General features: G+C 40.1%; 1 protein-coding gene across 2 annotated transcripts in view; it reads right to left on the bottom strand.

Moving 5' to 3' along the window:
• LOC112659691 (immunity-related GTPase family M protein-like) overlaps positions 1-19,218 on the bottom strand; it is a 90,653-nt gene that overhangs the window by 68,520 nt on the left and 2,915 nt on the right. The window contains exons 2-3 of one of the 2 annotated variants that reach the window (XM_035696706.2): positions 16,310-16,368; positions 3,484-5,454 (exon numbers count right to left, since the gene is read on the bottom strand). The exons of the other annotated variant lie outside the window; for it this stretch is intronic. Coding sequence (XP_035552599.2) covers positions 4,240-5,433 — 1,194 coding nt within the window. The 5' untranslated portion in view covers positions 5,434-5,454; positions 16,310-16,368 and the 3' untranslated portion in view covers positions 3,484-4,239. Of the gene's footprint in view, positions 1-3,483; positions 5,455-16,309; positions 16,369-19,218 lie in introns of those variants that run through there. 2 annotated transcript variants of the gene reach the window in all.

Below are 19,218 nucleotides of genomic sequence, written 5' to 3'. Positions count from 1 at the left end.
GTTAGTGTGTGTCTCTCATAAATAAATAAATAAAATCTTTAAAAAAAAAACACTGCCAATCAAACGGAGAGAAGCTGAGGTACTGAATTGGAATAAAAACCTACTGAGAATAGGGGATCCCTGGGTGGCTCAGAGCTTTAGCACCTGCCTTTGGGCCAGGGCGTGGTCCTGGAGTCCCAGGATCGAGTCCGGCGTCAGGCTCCTGGCATGGAGCCTGCTTCTCCCAATGCCTGTGTCTCTGCCTCTCTCTCTCTCTCTCTTTCTCTCTCTCTCTCCCTCTCTCTCTCCCTCCCTCTCTCTCTATCTATCATGAATATATAAATTAAAAAAATCTTAAAAAAAAAGAAAACCTACTGAGAATCAGTCTGTATCCAGGAAACTGCTCCTACTTTCAAGAGGTTTGTTTTCTAGGGCTGCTATAGCAAAATACCATGGCCTGGGGGGCTTAAACAACAGAAACTTATTTTCTCACTCTTCTGGAGGCTGGAAGTCTTAGATCAAGGCGCCAGTAGGTTTTGCTTCTCCTGAAGCCTCTCTCCTTGGCTTGCAGAGATGGCCACATTCTGCTGTGTCCTCATATGGACTTTCTCTGTGTATGTGCAATCCTGGTGTCTTTTCTCCTTCTTCTAAGGACATCAGCCCTATTTGGATCAGGGTCCCACCTCTCTGACCTCAGCTAATGCTCATTATCCCCTTCAAGAATGTCCTATAAATACAATTATAATGGGGGCTAGGGCCCTAAAACACAAACTTGTGGGTTAGACTTTATTTAGTCCAGCATGAAACCTATGTCTAAAATATTATATTTTGTAGCAGTACTCCTTGTGCGATGTTAGAGCTGGACTAGAGAACGGGTGGGTGTGTCAGACAATCCCAGCACCTGTGGCAAAGTCTGTTCAGAGGAAGACCCAGAAGAATAGCCAGCAGCTCCTCCAGAGCTTAAAGGACATGACTCAGGAAGCTGCTACAGATGCAGATGTGGTCTGATACCATGTAGCCTCCTCCAGAGAGAAATGGGTGGTCACAGGCACCAAGTCACAAGTGGACCCTACATTTGAGATATAAGGGTAGGCAGATCCTTCTCAACTGACCAATTGAGAAGTAATAGAAATACAGAAAATGTCTGAATGATGGGAGATTCCAGGCTGTTTGGTAAGCAGTGCCTTGTCTTTCTATCACGCAATGTGTAAGAATCCATATGCTATGACCCAGAAATTCCACACACTTCTAGAGAAGGTTCTACACAGGTGTACCAGAAACATGTGTAACATGTTTTTAGCAGAACTGTGTTGAAGAGAAAGAAACAACTGTGAAGAACCCCAATCCCAAATTCCATTGGCAGGGAATAGATAGATTGTATATGCTATCTTTGCAAAATGGAAAACACACGTGATAGATATGAATGTAAATGTAAAGCAGCTAACAGAAGATGGCACAGAAAATCATTTCATTTTTCTAAAGCACCCAAGGAAGCAAAACTCAATGATATAATGTCTGAGGAAACACACACCTATGATAATAACTAAAGAAAGCAAAAAGAAAACTTTAAACACAAAATTCAAAGGATCTGTGTGTACATCTGAGAAGAGATGTAGAGAGACAGGATATGGGGTGAAGCTTGTGGGAATATCCAGTGATATAAGTAACATTCCAGTTCCTAATCTGGGAGTTGATTTCACAGGTATCTATATTAACATCTTGCTTTATTCTGTGTGTATGCATGTGTGTAATATCATACGTATCCTATTGTAGCTAGCTGTGAACATTATTACGCTAAGAAAGTATAACAAAGGACAATTGCCAAAGCCAAGGAATGATGTCAGCAGACATTTTCTTCTTCGATAAACTATTTTTTAGAGAAGTTTCAGTATCACAGAAAAATTAAGCAGAAAGTATAGAGGGTTCCCATGTATTCCCTGCCCTCAGACAAGTACAGCTTCCCCACTGTCAACAACTCACACATCGTACAATTCATGAACCCAAATTGATCCATCTCTCTCCCTCCACATCCGCAGTTTACACTGGATTCATCCCTGGTGTTGTGTATTCTATGGGTTTTGACAAAAGTATAGTTTATCCACCATTGATCCACCAGTATCATATCACACAGTGTAATTTCATGGCTCTAAATAGCCTCTGTGCTCCACCAATTTATCCCTCCCTCCTCTGAACCCTTTGGATCCCACTGATCTTTTTCTCATCTCTACAGTTTTGCCTTTTTCTGAATGTTATGCATTTGGACTCGTGCAGTATTTAGCCTTTCCATCCAGATTGGTTTCTCTCACTTGGTAATATGCATTTCAGATTCCTCCATGTCTTTTTCAAACAGCTGTCATTTAAGGAGCCTTCTGAATGCTGACTGGTGAGTAGAAGTGCTCCAGGTCACCAGCTCCTGGTGACACTTCTGAACCCCAGGGATGAGTAGTTCCTATAATTTTCCTACTCAGGTGACCATCCAAGGAATGAGAATGAAATTGGCGTTGGGCTTTTTACTGGCAACATGGCATGCTGGAAGGAAGGAGATCTTCAGAGTTCTAAGAGAAAATAATGCTGTTTCCAGAATCCATAGTCAGTTAAACTGTTTATTATAAGTGATCACAAAATGAAGGCATTAATTCAAAGCACAAAGACTCAGAAGGTTCACCTCTCAGAGAACCCTTTTTTTTCTCTTTTTGTTTGAGAATGGACTCAGTGTAAATGACCAGGGAACAGGGAATCCAAGAAGCACCAGCACCACCGAAGTAATGGACAGATGTGAGTGAGGCTTGTGCTTCAGGCTGGGAAAGCAACTAGTCGAAGTGAGAATAGGGATTAGAGGTTTTCACAGGATACCTTCAACGAGAAATGATTTTTAGCAGTAATGTCATCGTTACTAAGGACAGTCATCTAGAAAAAGGGAATAGCAGATTATCATTTTCGTATGATAAAATCACACTGTGCCACTTCTTCATTCCTTTCTTTCTTTTGTCCAAGATTTCTTTAATCATCTTCTGCTTTCAGTTCCAAAGATTTAATGACCAAAATTTTACACAGTGGTGTAGTTCCAACATGTCCACCAAATTCTGATTAGATTCCTTTCTGTGTGTAATCCTTCTAGGTAAATAAAGTAAGGTCAAGGGGTTGATGGTGAATGATGCAGGAAGGGAGATTTGCTCTTGTGAAGAATCAATGATTCCAAAGTGAGAACCAGATTATGTTACTTTTGGTGTGGAGAGTGAGGTTTCAAATGTCATTGTAAAAAGTCGGTTATAAAAAAAAACAGTTAAAAAATATATATATACACAGTATGGGGAAAACCTAGAACTAAGGTCTGAAGTGATTTCCAATAGGGGAATTTCCTTAGTGTCTCTATAGGCTGGGATAATTGTATAAATAGTAAGATCATTAGAAATGGGTTATTTTCCTCAATGCTGATGACCAAATTTAGTTTCCTTTGACCAACATAGGAAATAATTTGGCAAAGAATACAACATAGCAGGTAACTTTAAGTTGACAAATATTTATTCATAAGACATATTATCTAACAGGTACTACTTCTTATTACAGGCCCACCATGGGCATGTGCATGTGAAGGGCATGAATTCTTGGAAGGTGTGTGTGGGAGGCAGTGTTACTACTTACAATAGTCAGTTTTGCTTATGCATTCAACAGTTTTCCAATCCCAGTAACTGTGGCCATTGTGTCCATTTCCTGTATCCTTTTCTGTATATGTGTTTTGTGCAATTGCTGAGGAAAAGTATTAGGACAGAGCTTTTGCAGGATACCAGACTGATCTTGGCTCTCAGCCTTGGATACTTTTCAAAGAATAGCAGAACACACATTCTCCATCATATTTCCCCAAAAGAAAAATCCCAAAGGATGTTCTCCCCTCTGCATCTGGGCATGTCTTTGTGAGTCCATGGACTGAGAAGTGAGAACTGAAGGGACATGGGAAACCAAGAGGGCTTGGAGAAAGGGTGTTAATGTTAAGTGATAAGGGAATGTCAGAATGAAACTGTCACAGAGTAAATTCTTTCACCTTTGAATCCAGCTTGTTTAATAAGTGACAAGAAGTAGAACATATTTTAGCATTTCCTGGCATGGGTTCAAAATGAACAAGTCAGTTCATTTGCCTTGAGGAACTTGGAACCAATGAAAGTGGAAATAATGAGCTTGACTGAGAATTCAGAAAGGATACAGTGTGAGAGGACCCCAGATGTCCTGACTTCCCTCCAGAAGGAGTCTGATGATGTCAATTCTTCAGATGATGGAGTCTGTCAGGATTTTCTTCACAATGCTTCTGGTGTCCTTGGCAACTATTTCAAGGAAGTGTCTGTGTTTCCACACTCTCAGGTAGTTGATAACAGTATCACCTAAGAACGGGATATAGCTCAGAATCGAATATAAGTAAGATGCTGTTTTACAATTCATGCAAGATAATGCCCAGTCCCCGGTGAGGACAGTGTGCACATCCTGAGACTTCATAATGGCCCTGTACTCCTCCATGGGTTTCCCCATACTCTGGGCCATCTGCTGGAGAGACTTATCATCCACACCAAAGAACAAGTGGTAGGCTATCAGACACTGCCCCAGATCATCTTCATCCTGGATGCCCAGGATGTCCTGGAAAGTCTTTGAGCCTATTTGCTCCTGAAAAGAAGTCACTTTGTCATTAATGATCTTTTCACAGGTGTCAGACAGGTTCTCTAGGGGACCACAGTATCTGATATCAGAAATGTCCCTGTTCAAGGCGTCCCTAAGCTCTGGGAAGTCATGCAATAAGGGCTCAAAGCTGGAGACCAGGAATATGATGGGTTCACACACTCCTACTTTCTGGAGAGTTTCCTGGATATTCTCCCATATATTCTGCAGGACTTGTTCCTCTGGAAGGACACGTGTGCTGAGGTCCCTGTCCAGCTTGGTCCAGACAATGTAGAACCTTTTCCCCTGTCTTTGGATGGCTTTGACAAGCTTCACAAGATTCATGCTGAACTGTTCAGATGCAATGATGATGAAAAGGTCATACTGGCTAAAATGTATCTTCTCCAGATAGTTCTCCAAGCTTTGGGTGCCTGTCCCTGTTCCAGGTAGATCCCATAGTTCCATGTAGGGAAAATGGGAGGAAGAGTAGCAAGTGGGAACCTGGGTGGTCCTTACCACCCCAGTGGGAGCTGAGTCCTTCTCATCATGCCCAATTTCCCGCAGTGCATTGATGAAGGAGGACATGCCATTGCCAGAATCCCCAGTCACTGCAATGCTTACTGGGGCACTGGATACTGTCTCTAGGGTCTCCCTAATCATAGAGACCACCTCTAGCAACTTCCCATCTCCCAATGCCTTTTCAATGTTTGTGGCAGTTGCCTTAGGTAAGACTGTCCATCCCATATTGTATGGAACAATAGATGTGAAGGATGTAGATAACGGGATGTGAAGGGAATGGTTGGGCTGTGTCATGTCTCTGATCAGTGGAGTGACCTGCAGAAATAGGAAAGGCAGGGGAGTTAGGAAGACCAAGTGCACAGGGTGGCAGAGGATCATCAGATTTGTTATACCAAACTGAGGGTATCAGATCCCAACTCACTGCAACAGCACTTAGATTAGAAACAGAAAGCCTTGGGGCACCTGGCTGGCTCAGTTAGTAGAAGGCGAGACTCTTAATCTTGCAGCTATGAGTTTGAGCCCCATGTTGGGTGTGGAGATTAGTTAAAAATAAAACCTTAAAAAAAAAAAAGAAACAGCAAGCGTCTGGAAAACTGTTCAATAGGTTGTCAAAAATTAAACATATTACTCAACCATAGAAAATGAGGAAATTCTATCATTTGTAATGAAATGGATGTACCCTGAAAGTATTGTGCCAAGTAAAATAAACCAGACAGAGAGAGACAAATACTGCATGATCTAACTGATATGTGGGATCTAAAACTAAAATGACATAAATTTATAGAAAAAGAGTCAGGCTCATGGAGAGGCAGAGGCAGAGGGTGAGAGGAGGGTGAATTGGAATAAGTGGTCAAAAAGTACAAAGTTTCAGTTATAAGTGAAGTACTGGGGAAGGGGGAGCTAAGATGGTGGCTTTGTAGAAGGACCCTAAGCTGGCCTCCTCCCTCAAACACAACTGGATCATGGGTGCTGCAGAGAGAAGGCAGTCCTGGTCATGGAGAAAGGCAAGAGAGAAAGGAGAATGCTTCCCCAAAGCCATATGCTAGAAAAATGAGAGGGGCTTATTTTCATGAGTTTTTGCAACCAGTGGGACATGAAGACTGGACTTTTAAAAGTTGATAGGCTTCCCTGGGTTAGAGACCTGAGGGCACTGCCCTATTCCTGGAGAGAAGGCAGGCAGACAACCTGGGGTTAGATGGTGTGATCTGAGGAAGGCCTAAGGCATGTGAAGGAGAGATTGTTCACTCTTCTTGGAGTGCATCTATGAGAGGTAGAGTTCACAGAGATGCCTCTAGGGGACAAAAGAGTGAACAGACCCCATTTTCCTTCCTCACCCCTCAGGATAGATGCAGAGCCACTTGCTCAGAGTGGTTTCTCCCTAACACTGGCTGCATAGTCACCTTGCCCCTGCACACTGTCATGATTGCCCATCTCCAACAAATCTGCCTCCATCAGTCCCTGTGAGAAAAGACCCTCCCCAGAAGACCAGCACAGGCTCCCAGCCACAAAACATCCCTAAAGTTTGGAGTTTTAAATGTCAACAGGGTTGGCTGGGATAGAGCCAAGAGTACACTCTGCTGCTCCTGGAGAGAAGGCAGACAAACAAACCAGAGACAGACAACATAAAAAAAGAAATCTGAAAAACTCCTGGGACACACGGGGGAGATTATTAGCTCCTCTGAGAGTGTTTCCCTGAGAGCAACAAGCAAGGAGACCCCTTCCTTGCAACAGCAACAGCAGACCCTTCCTCCAAAAGAGCTGGCTGGTGCCATTCCCATTCCCCACCCCTCAGCAATAATGATCTTCAGCAAATGGCAATAACGATCTTCAAGAGTGCCCACACTGCTTGCCTAACCTACTTACTCTAAGTCTCACACCAACACACTCTGCTGGTACTGCTGTTCTTGGTCAATTTTGCCTCAGTACCAGTGCAGTGAGTCTCAGAGCACACAGGGCAAACCTGGATACAAGCAAGAAAGACAGAGCTCTTGGCTGCCTCAGGCTGAAGAAACATTCTGGAATGAGAATACCTAAGACTGGGCATGGGGCAAGATGGCGGAGAAGGGGTCCTCAACTCACCTGGCCCCACCAACTTACCTAGCCTTCATACCATCCTGAACACCTACAAATTCGACCTGAGATTTAAAGAGAGAACAGCTGGAATGCTATAGAGAGAAGGGTTTTCACTTCTAGCAAGGTAGGAAGGTGGAAAAAAATAAAAAAGAATCAAGGTGGGGGTGCACCAGGAGGAGCCAAGCTAAAGCTGGCAGTGAGAGCCTCCAGGACAGGAAAACCCCGCCTGAAGAAGCAGGAACTTTAAAAAATCTGCACCGGATTCTTCCGGGATGGAAAAGCACTTAGCAGGGAAATCGGGCAGAATAGCGGGAGGGGCAGTGAAGCTTCCAGTTTCACAGGACTCACTAATAGAGGAAGTGCACCCCAGGGAGAGCTCACCACACACCATGGGCCAATCTCGGTAAAGAGCTGGAGCGCCCACTAGGCAGGGCATCTGGGAAAAGCCGGTTGGTTAGGCAGGCGGCTCCAGACAGAAGTGTTGCATCATGATGCCTTCAGGAGCCTCAGGCCCCAGAAGCACGATTCCAGCAGCACAGGGCCTAGATCCCGGGGCGCCAAGCAGACAAAGCCCACAATCCTGCACTTCCCCCGGGACAGGTGGAGGCGGGGAGGGCACAGGACAGTGAAAACTCTCCTGCCGCTGGGCGCCTTGCAAGCTGTGCAGATCAGCACACCTGCACCAACCTGGGGGCATCTAGGCCAGCGTGGACTGGGAGACTGCATTAGTTAACTAGTGGGGAGCTGACTCCAGAGCTGGAAATCAGGCCGCCGGCATTGTTGTTGTTCCTCCTCATTTCACCCTGTGCCTGGGAGAGGCAGGGCCACCAGGGAACACAGGCCTCACGGCTCCCGTAGAGCCCTGCACCAGGCAGGGGATGCGGTATCACCCCCAGGCACAGATACCTGAGAATCAGCACAGCAGACCCTTCCTCCAGAACGCCAGCTGGAAGAACAGGGGAAGAAGAAGTTCTTGACCAAGCAATGCTGGAAAGTTCCAGGGATTTACCATAAATAGAACCAGAGGGTACCCCTCCTTTTTTCTTTCCTTTTTCCAGTACAACTCGTTTTTATATCAGACTACAAATTTCCAATGTTTTTCTCTTTTTCCACCTTAACTACAATATTTTACCACCTCCTCATTTTTAAGTTTCTTCCTTTTAGACTTTCATACTTGTACAATTACAGGTCTTAGATATATTTTCCATGTCTAGATTCTCTTCAAAATACCCAACTTATTTTTGGGAGATATATGAGATGGGTTTTTTTGTTTTCTTTTCTTTTGTGTTTTCCCTTTGTCATTTTGTTCTACAGTGGCAGAAGTTAATACCTTCTAAAACATGACCAGCATGCACCCAGAACCAAGTGGTATACCATACTGGTTCACTCTGTGAGATTATATTCTCTCTTCATTCCCATTTGCCCTCCCCCTCTTTTATCTCATTTATGTTTTGGTAGTCAATGTTGGGGCTTTCTATGAGTATTTCTGGTATATATCAATTTGGGACTCAGCATATTCTAACATACAGAACTTAATATACTCAGAACCAAGAGATTCACCAACTGGGACCCCTCAGGTGGACTACATTCTCCCTCCACTACAATGTTGTCACCACCACCATCTCCCAATCCCTCCCTTTTTTTCTTCTCCTTTTTTTTCCTCTTTACTTTTTTCTCTTCCTTTTTTTCTTTTCATTTTTCTTCCTCTTTGGGATTCTTGGCCTTTTAATTTTTACTACTTTGTTTTAAAATTTGTTTTTCACTTCAGTGGTCCATTTGTTTTATTTCATTATGATCTTTCTTTGCAATATCTGGTCTCTGACCTCGTCAGTATCATCTAGGGTGAAATTTACTGAGGTTGTGGAGGATATTCTTGACTCAGCCCACTCATACAGCCACTGTGCACTACACAAAATGACTAGAAGGAAGAACTCACCACAAAAGAAAGAAGCAGAAACAGTACTCTCTGCCACAGAGTTAGAGAATATGGATTGCAATTAGATGTCAGAAAGCCAATTCAGAAGCACAATTACAAAGCTACTGGTGGCTCTAGAAAAAAGCATAAAGGATTCAAGAGACCTCATGACTGTAGAATTTAGATCTAATCAGCCCAAAATTTAAAAAACAATTAAATTAGACGCAATCCAAACTGGAGGTCCTAAAAATGAGGGCTAATGAGGTAGAAGAAAGAGTGAGTGACATAGAAGACAAGTTGATATCAAGGAAGGAAGCTGAGGAAAAAAGAGAAAAACAGTTAAAAGACCCTGAGGAAAGGTTAAGGAAAATAAATGATAGCCTCAGAAGAAAAAAATCTACATATAATTGGGGTTCCAGAGAGCGCTGCATGGGAGAGAGGGCCAGAAAGCATATTTGAACAAATCAGACTGAGCACCTCCCTAATTTAGAGAAAGAAACAGGCATTCAGATCCACGAAATAGAGAGGTCCCGCCTCAAAATCAATAAAAACCATTCAACCTCATGACATTTAATAGTGAAACTTGCAAATTCCAAAGATAAAGAGAAAATCCTCAAAGCAGAAAGAGACAAGAGATTCTTAACTTATATGGGGAGAAATATCATATTAACAGAAGATCTCTACACAGACACCTGGCAGGCCAGAAAGGGCTGGAAGGATATATTCAAGGTACTAAATGAGAAGAATATGCAGCCACAAATACTACATCCAGAAAGGCTCTCATTCAGAATAGAAGGAGAGATAAAGAGCTTCCAAGATAGGCAGAAACTGAAAGAATATATGACCACCAAACCAGATCTGCAAGAAATAATATGGGGGACCCTGGAAAAGAAAGAGGAAGCGCAAAGAAATAATCCAGAAAAACAGGGACTGAGTAGTATTACGATGACACTAAATTCATATCTTTCAATAGTTACTCTGAACTTGAATGGGATAAATGATCCCATCAAAAGAAGCAGGGATTTGGACTGGATAAAAAAAGCAAGACCCATCTATTGGTTGTCTACATTTTAGACCTAAGGACACTACAGCATGAAAATGAAAGGTTGGAGAACCATTTACCATTCAAATGGTCCTCAAAAGAAAGCTGGGGTAGCCATCCTCATATCAGATAAAGTTGATCCCAAAGACTGTAGTAAGAGATGAACAGGGGCACTATATCATACTTAAAGGATCTATCCAACAAGAAGACCTAACAATCATGAATATTCATGCCCCTAATATGGGAGCTGCCAAGTATATCAATTAATAACCAAAGTAAAGACATATTTTAATAATAATACACTAATAGTAGGAGACTTCAACACGGCACTTTCTGCAAATGACAGATCTTCTAAGCACAACAGCACCAAGGAAACAAGGGCCTTGAATGATACACTGGACCAGATGGATTTCACAGTTATATACAGAACTTTGCATCCAACACAACTGAATACACATTCTTCTCAAGTGCACATGAAACTTTGTTCAAAATAAATGACATATTGGGTCACAAATCAGGTCTCAACTGATACCAGAAGATTGGGATTCTCTCCGTGTATTTTCTGACCACAGTGCTTTGAAAATAGAACTCAATCACAAAAAGAAATTTGAAATACACTCAAACACGTGGAGGTTAAAGAGCATCCCACTGAAAGATGACTCTGTCATCTTTGGGATACAGCAAAAGCAGTCCTAAGAGGGAAATACAAGCCTCCCTCAACAAAATGGAAAAAAACTCAAATATACAAGCTAACCTCGCACCCAAAGGAAATGGAGAAAGAACAGCAAATAAAACCTACACCACACAGAGGAAGAGAGTTAATAATGATTCAAGCAGAACTCAATGAAATAGAGACCAGAGGAATAGCAGAACAGATCAACAAAACCAGGAGTTGGTTATTTGAAAGAATTAATAAGATAGATAAACCATTAGCCAGCCTTATTAAAAACAAAAGAGAAGACTCAAATTAATAAAAGCATGAATGAGAAAGGAAAGATCACAACTTAACCAAGGAAATACAAATGATTTTAAAAAAATATTATGAGCATGCTATATACCAATAAATTAGGCAATCTAGAAGAAATGGATGCATTTCTGGAAAACCACAAATTACCAAAACTGGAACAGGAAGAAGTAGAAAACCTGAACAGGCCGATAACCAGGGAGGAAATTGAAGCAGTCATCAAAAACCTCCCAAGACACAAAGTCCAGAGCCAGATGGCTTCCCAGGGGAATTCTATCAAACTTTTTAAAAAAGATTTTATTTATTTATTCATGAGAGATACACACAGAGAGAGGCAGAGACACAGGCAGAGGGAGAGGCAGCCTCCATGCAGGGAGGGACTCAATCCCGGGTCTCCAGGATCATGGCCTGGGCTGAGGGTGGCGCTAAACCGCTAAGGGACCCAGGCTGCCATCTATCAAACTTGTAAAAAAGAAACAATACCTATTCTACTAAAACTGCCCAAAAGATAGAAGGGGCAGGAATACTTCCAAACCCGTTTTATGAGGCCAGCATCACCTTGATTCCAAAACCAGACAAAGACCCCACCAAAAAGGAGACCAATATCCCTGATGAACACAAGTGCAAAAATTCTCAACAAGATACTAGCCAATAGGATCAACAGTACTTTAAAAAGATTATTCACCATGACCACGTGGGATTTGTCCCTAGGATGCAAGTGTTGGTTCAACACTCGTAAAACAATCAACGTGATAGATCACATCAACAAGAGAAGAAAAACAGCCATATGATCCTCTCAATAGATGTAGAGAATGCATCTATTTGACAAAATACAGCATCCATTCCTGATCAAAACTCTTCAGAGTGTAGGGATAAGGAGAACATTCCTCAACATCTTAAACGCTATCTATGAAAAGCCTACAGCAAATATCATTCTCAACGGGGAAACACTGAAAGCATTTCCCCTAAGATCCAGAACACAACAGGATGTCCACTCTCACCACTGCTATTCAACATAGTACTAGAAGTCCTAGATTCAGAAGTCAGACAACAAAAAGAAATAAAAGGCATTCAAATTGGCAAAGAAGTCAAACTCTCCCTCTTTGCAGATTACATGATACTGTACGTAGAAAACCCAAAGGATTCCACCCCAAGATTGCTAGAACCCATACAACAATTCAGCAATGTGGTAGGATACAAAATCAATGCCCAGAAGTCAGTGGCATTTCTATACACTAACAATGAGACTGAAGAAAGAGAAATTAAGGAGTCAATCCCATTTACATTTGCATGCAAAAGCATAAGTTACCTAGGAATGAACCTACCCAAAGATATACAGGATCTATACCCCAAAAACTACAGAACACTTCTGAAAGAAATTGAGGAAGACACAAAGAGATGGAAAAATATCCCATGTTCATGGATTGGAAGAATAAACATCGTGAAAATGTGTATGCTATCCAGGGCAATTTATGCGTTCAGTCTAATCCCTATCAAAATACCATGGACTTTCTTCAAAGAGTTGGAACAAATCATCTTAAAATTTGTGTGGAATCAGAAAAGACCCCAAATAGCCAGGGAAATATTGAAAAAGGAAACCAGAGCCAGGGGCATCACAATGTCGGATTTCAAGTTCTACTACAAAGCTGTGATCATCAAGACAGTGTGGTCCTGGCACAAAAGCAGACACAGAAATCAATGGAACAGAATAGAGAACCCAGAAATGGACCTCAACTCTCTAGTCTACTAATGTTTGACAAAGCAGGAATTATTCCACTGGAAAAAAGGACAGTCTCTTCAGTAAATGGTGCTGTGAAAATTGGACAGCCACGAGCACAAGAATGAAACTGTGCCATTCTCTTGCACCTTACACAAAGATAAAGTCAAAATGGATGAAAGATCTAAATGTGAGACAAAAAGCCATCAAAATCCTAGAGAAGAACACAGGCAACACCCTTTTTTGAACTTGTCCACAGAAATTTCTTGCAAGAGACATTTATGAAGGCAAGGGAAACAAAAGCCAAAATGAACTATTGGAGCTTCATCAAGATAAAAAGCTTCTGCACAGCAAAATAAACAGTCAATAAAACTAAAAGAAAACCTACAGAATGGGAGAAGATATTTGCAATAACATATCAGATAAAGGGCTGGTATCCAAGATCTATAAAGAACTTATTAAACTCAACAGCAAAGAAACAAACAATCCAATCATGAAATGGGCAAAAGACATGAACAGAAATCTCACAGAGGAAGACATAGACATGGCCAACAAGCACATGAGAAAATGCTCCGCATCACTGGCCATCAGGGAAATACAAATCAAAACCACAATGAGATACCACCTCACACCAGTAAGAAGGGGGAAAATTAACAAGATAGGAAACAACAAATGTTGGAGAGGATGTGGAGAAAGGGGAACACTCTTGCATGGTTGGTGGGAATGTGAACTGGTGCAGCCACTATGGAAAACTGTGTGGAGGTTCCTCAAGGAGCTAAAACTAGAGCCCCCCTACTGCCCCAGCAGTTGCTGTACTGGGGATTTGCCCCAAAGATACAGATGCAGTGAAAAGCTGAGACATCTGCACAGACTGCAAGGCTGTTGCAACTCAGAGATATCAGAGGCAAATGAGGGAGTAGGCAAAAAGCTTCTCATTAGTGTTAGAGAGATAAGAAATTATATCCCTACCCTGAAATCATTGCCTGGCACATAGTATCCTCTCAGTAAATAGCAGCTGGTTGACAATTTTGTTCACAAAACTTAGAGGCTATACATAGCAATCATTCAGAGAACAACAACAACAAAAAATCTTGGAAAAATAAAATGTGAGAATTGGTGGGAAAAACAGTACAAGTTTTGGAAAATAAGGGAACTCCCTAGAATAAATATAAAGCTTAAAAAATATGACATTTCCCAGGCCTGCCAGGCAGGTCCAGGTTGAGCTTTCATAACATCCTCTTCGTGAATAATATCACACTTATGGGACAATCTCTTCCCTTCACTCTAGGGCCACAAAGTATGGTTTCCCTACACCATTCTGAGCTCTAGCCCACTCCTCTTTTTTTCCAATGAAGATGTTTGGGGAGCAACAGCTGTTGGTTCTTATTCTCTATTGAAGGACTTTTGATTCTAAGACCTTGAGTTCATGGGACTTAGTGTCTCTCTTTTTTCTCCTTAACCTGGACCAGTAGGAGGAAGTCCTTGAACCTCAGAGGACTCTTCCAGTTATAAACTGGTAGTGGATAGTAACTTTCTAATCTTCACATGACCTTACCATCTACAGCCTACTTAGTATCTACAGTTACTTAAATAACCTATTTCTGCAAAACAAACTACTCAAAACTTGGTTAAAACAAGGAACAGGCCACTACATCCTATAATTCTGTGGGTCAGTAACTCAAACAGGGCTGAGCTGCTCCAGGCAGCATCAATGGCAGTCACTGCATGATGTTTAGTTGCAAATAAGTGGTATAGAAGGTCCAGGATCGCTTCACTCATGTTTATGGGGCCCAGGCTGGCATGGCTGGAAGGCAAACTCTGCCAGCACTGCCAGCTAAGATACCTATTTGTGGCCTCTCCAAATCCTCTCACGTGGCAGAGCACAGCTCTCAGAAACACTACGTGGGCGATCCATATGGAAGCTGCAAGGCTTTCACCCCCAACCTCAGAATTCCCAGAATATCATTGATAACACAAGTCACTATAATAAGGCCAGTTTCAAGGTAATGAAGGAGAGTATGCAAGAAGCCATATCAATTCAACTGAAATTTGGATAGGGTAGTGTTTTGCTCCCCCTGGGAGATCCTAATAGGGTAGATAGGGTCTGATGCAGCTAATAAATTTTGCTATTTTGGAAATTAAAAATATATTCCACAGTCTTACAATGCAGACATCAAGACATATCTGATTACAGAAGAAAATGATTTATATACTGTGTTTTTAAATATATATGCTATAAATACATTTCTGATTTTTCATTGTACAGCTCAAAGCTCAGGCTAAGATTTAAGGAGTTTTCTGATTACAGAATTTATATAGCAGTAATTATAATAAGCTTAGGAGGTCACTCAATGGTCTTAACACAAAGCTTGGAAGAAAATGAAATTTTCTATCATGCACCAATTATTACTTCCATTAAACTATTAAAAATTATCCAAAACTTGAATTAATGCAAAAACATAATTACATGTGCTTTCACTGTCCTGGTAGAGTCATCCAAATTGTGAACATCACTTTGCACAGTTAATTAGGGACTTGACATTTAATGATTCAGTGAAATTGATAAACGACGATAAAAACTGATAGGGAGGGGCACCTGGTTGGCTCAATCAGTTAAATGTCCGCTTTCAGGTCAGGTCATGATCTCAGGGTCCTGGGATGAAGCCCTGCTAAGCAGGGAGCCTGCTTCTCTCTCTTCCTAGCCCCCTTATGCTCTCTCTCACTACCTCAAAAATACTTATAGGGAATTAATTTACTTTACACCCAATGAAAATCCCTAATTCCTGATTTCAAATTCTATTACAAAACTGTAGTAATCAAAACAGTATGGTAGTGACACAAAAATAGATACACAGATCAGTAGAACAGAATAGAAAGCCCAGAAACAAACTCACAATTATATGGTCAATTAGTATTATAAAAGCAGGAAAGAATATCCAATGGAAAAAGGCAGCCTCGTCAACAAATGCTATTCAGAAAACTGGACAGCAACATGCAGAAGAATGAATGTGGACTACTTTCTTATGCCATACACAAAAATAAACTAAAAATGCATTAAGGACCTAAGTGTGCAATGTTAAACCATAAAACCTGTAAAAGAAGACATAGGCAGTAATGTCTGACATCAGCCATAACAATATTATTACATATACAACTTCTGAGGTAAAAGGGAAAAAAAAGCAAAAATAAAATATTGGGACTTCATCCAAATAAAAAGCTTCTCACAGCAAAGGAAACAATCAACAAAACTAAAAGACAACCTACTAAATGGGAAATGATACTAGAAAATGATATTTCCAATAAAAGGTTAGTATCCAAAATACATAAAGAACTTATAAAACTCAACACTCCAAAAACAAATAATCAATTCATGAATGGGCAGAAGATATGAATTGATATTTCTCCAGGAAGACATACAGTGTCCAACAGATACATGAAAATATATTCATTATCACTTACCAGCAGGGAAATGCAAATGAAAATCACAATGAGTTATCTCCTCACAGCTGACAGAATGGCTAAAATAAAAAACACAAGAAACAACAGGTGTTGGTGAAGATGTGGAGAAAAAAGCACTGTTAGTGGGAATGCAAACTGGTGCAGCCACTGTAGAAAACAGTATGGAGTTTCCTCAAAAAGTTAAAAGTAGAACTACCCTACAATCCAGTAATTTGACTACTGGGTGTTTACCCAAAGAAATACACGAAGATTAATTTAAAAAGATATGTGTCCACCTATGTTTATAGCAGTATTATTCACAACAGCCAAATTATGGAAACAGCCCAAATGTCTGTTGATAGATGAAGGAGTAAAGAAGATATGTATATGTATATGTATATATGTTAGAAGAAATATATATGTATATATATGTATGTATATATATTCTTTAAAAATAACAAAATCTTGCTATTTGCTATGATATGGATAGAACTGAGACTATAATGTTAAGGGAAATAAGTCAGTTAGTGATAGACAAATATATGATTTCACTCATATGTGGAATTTTAGAAACAAAACAAATTAACAAAGGGAATAAAAAAGAGAAATAAACAAAACAAGGAACAGACTCTTAACTATAGAGAACAACTAATGGATATACCAGAGGGGAGGTGGGTCAGGAAAAGGTGAAATAGGTGAAGGGGATTAAGAGTACTTCATTCCCTTATCATGATGAGCACTGAGTAATTAAGAAGTGTTAAATCATATCATACACCTGAAACTAATATAACACTGCATGTTAACTGTACTGGAGTTAAAATAAAAAACAGTAGAAATTAATAAAATAAAAATAAAAAGTAGCTTGGGAGAATAATTGATTACTCATTTTATGAGTAATCTAAACACAATTTTTAAAAACTATTAAATTAAATATACGTAAATTAAATTTTTAAAAATTTGAAGTTAATTTGAAATAATTTCCAAAAGCCTTTTAATAAACTAAAACTTTAAAGTTTCACTGAATTAGAATCAGTAGTGATTTAAGTTAAATTCAGTAAATATTTAGATCATTTACAAATAAAATAAAATAATGAAATATTAATTGCTAATCATGTTTACCTAATTTTGGCTTATTCCTGAGAAACTAAAGATAAATGCAGGTCTGTTGGCAAACTTTCTTGGTATGCTATATTGATAGTTGTACTATAAAAAGACATGTTTCTAGAAGTTATGACGTGTATTTGTAAATTTGCCAATCTAAAGAACACTAATCTAACAGAGCGTTTACTCTTGCTTACTACTTAATTTTCCCTAGAAATTAAAGTTTCTAAGGGTTAGGAACTCTAATTAATGTATGTGGTCAAAGCAACTAAAAATAGAAAAAAGAAACATCTTTGAATGAAAGTAAAGTTGGGCATGCGCTTTTGGTTAAAAAAAAATGAAATCGGGACACCTGGCTTTTAGTCCAAAGAGAATGAGACTCTTGATCTCAGGGTCATGAGTTTAAGCCCCATGTTGGGTATGGAGCCTACTTTAAAAACAAAAACAAAAAAACAAAAAGTGTTGCTTTTTGTTAAAAAATATACATGACCCAGAGATGTACTTTTTTCTTTAGGCAAAAGAAAGTTGTACAAAAATTGTGAAAAAGGAATCCTTAGAAAGGAATTTTATTTATGATCAGGACTGACTAACATTTGAATGAATACATTTAATGCAAATATAAACTGGTGCAAAATAGAATTTCATTTCCTATTTGTTAAAAGGACAAATTTTGTCTGCTTTTCTAACATTTGATCTACTTTTAGTAACAGGTGGTAAAATTTCTCTTACCATTTAAGAGATCTTCCTAGAAAACAAAAATCCTGGGACTCCTGGGTGGTTGAGCAATCGAGCGTCTGTCTTTGGCTCAGGGTGTGATCCCAGAGTTCTGGGATCGAGTCCCACATCAGGCTCCCTGCAAGGCACCTACTTCTCCCTCTCCTTATGTCTCTGCATCTCTCTCTGTGTCTCTCATGAATAAACAAATAAAATCTTTTTAAAAAAAGAAAACAAAAATCCTGTCTTTTATGTTGTATTTGTATAGGTATGTAAGTGTTCCGGAATTATGTGAAATTCTTGGAAATTTGATATGTCCTAGTATAATGTTATCACTTGTAATTACTCTCCTACCTTCTGCAATTGCTGTCATCAAAACTGAGGCTCACACTGAAAGAACTACCCCCAAGAATATCAGGAAAATGCTCCAGCTGACATTCACGCAAAGGCAGCCCCCAAAAGAATCTATAAAGATTGTGGCACATGTGGATAATATCCATTCCACTACTGCAAAACGGATTCCTCATTGCGAGATATTCGTCATTCTGATGTCAGGGTAACAGGGCAACACTGCTTCTGACCCAGAGAAAAAAAGATGGGTAACCAATGGCTGTAAGTTGAACAAACAGGCACTTAGGAAATATAAGACAGCTACTTAATTCTTCTTGTCTCCCTGTCAAACCCCATTTTTTTTCAACCCATCACCCACGTTAGTTCATTTAAGATAACTAAAACTATGACTAGACATTTGAGAGGAGATTTGTATAAAATTGTGAAAACAGTCTACCAGCAATTTCTGACTTGTCGGGCTCATTATCCTGAAAAAATTACTTTAACCCCCAGAGGCTTCACCCTGCCTCTTTTTGGGACTTTTGAATACCCACTCCTCGTCTTTATTCAATTGCCACCACGTATGTGTTATCAATATGTTCTATTTATATATGTGTGGTTCCCAATTAGTTGAAGCTTTCTCCTGCTGAAAGGCTGATACCCTCGTGGTAGCAAAGGAATTGTTAAATTGTGTTTCCCACGAAGCTTATATATACCTTCCACAATCTTCAGTAAATTGACAGCGGTTTCATTGAACAAATCTTACGAGCCTAAACAAACACCTT

The sequence above is a fragment of the Canis lupus genome, chromosome 11, assembly GCF_003254725.2.
Source record: "Canis lupus dingo isolate Sandy chromosome 11, ASM325472v2, whole genome shotgun sequence".
NCBI lineage: Eukaryota > Metazoa > Chordata > Mammalia > Carnivora > Canidae > Canis > Canis lupus.
Note: the sequence above shows the minus strand (reverse complement) of the source record. Positions and strands in the feature narration are given on the sequence as shown.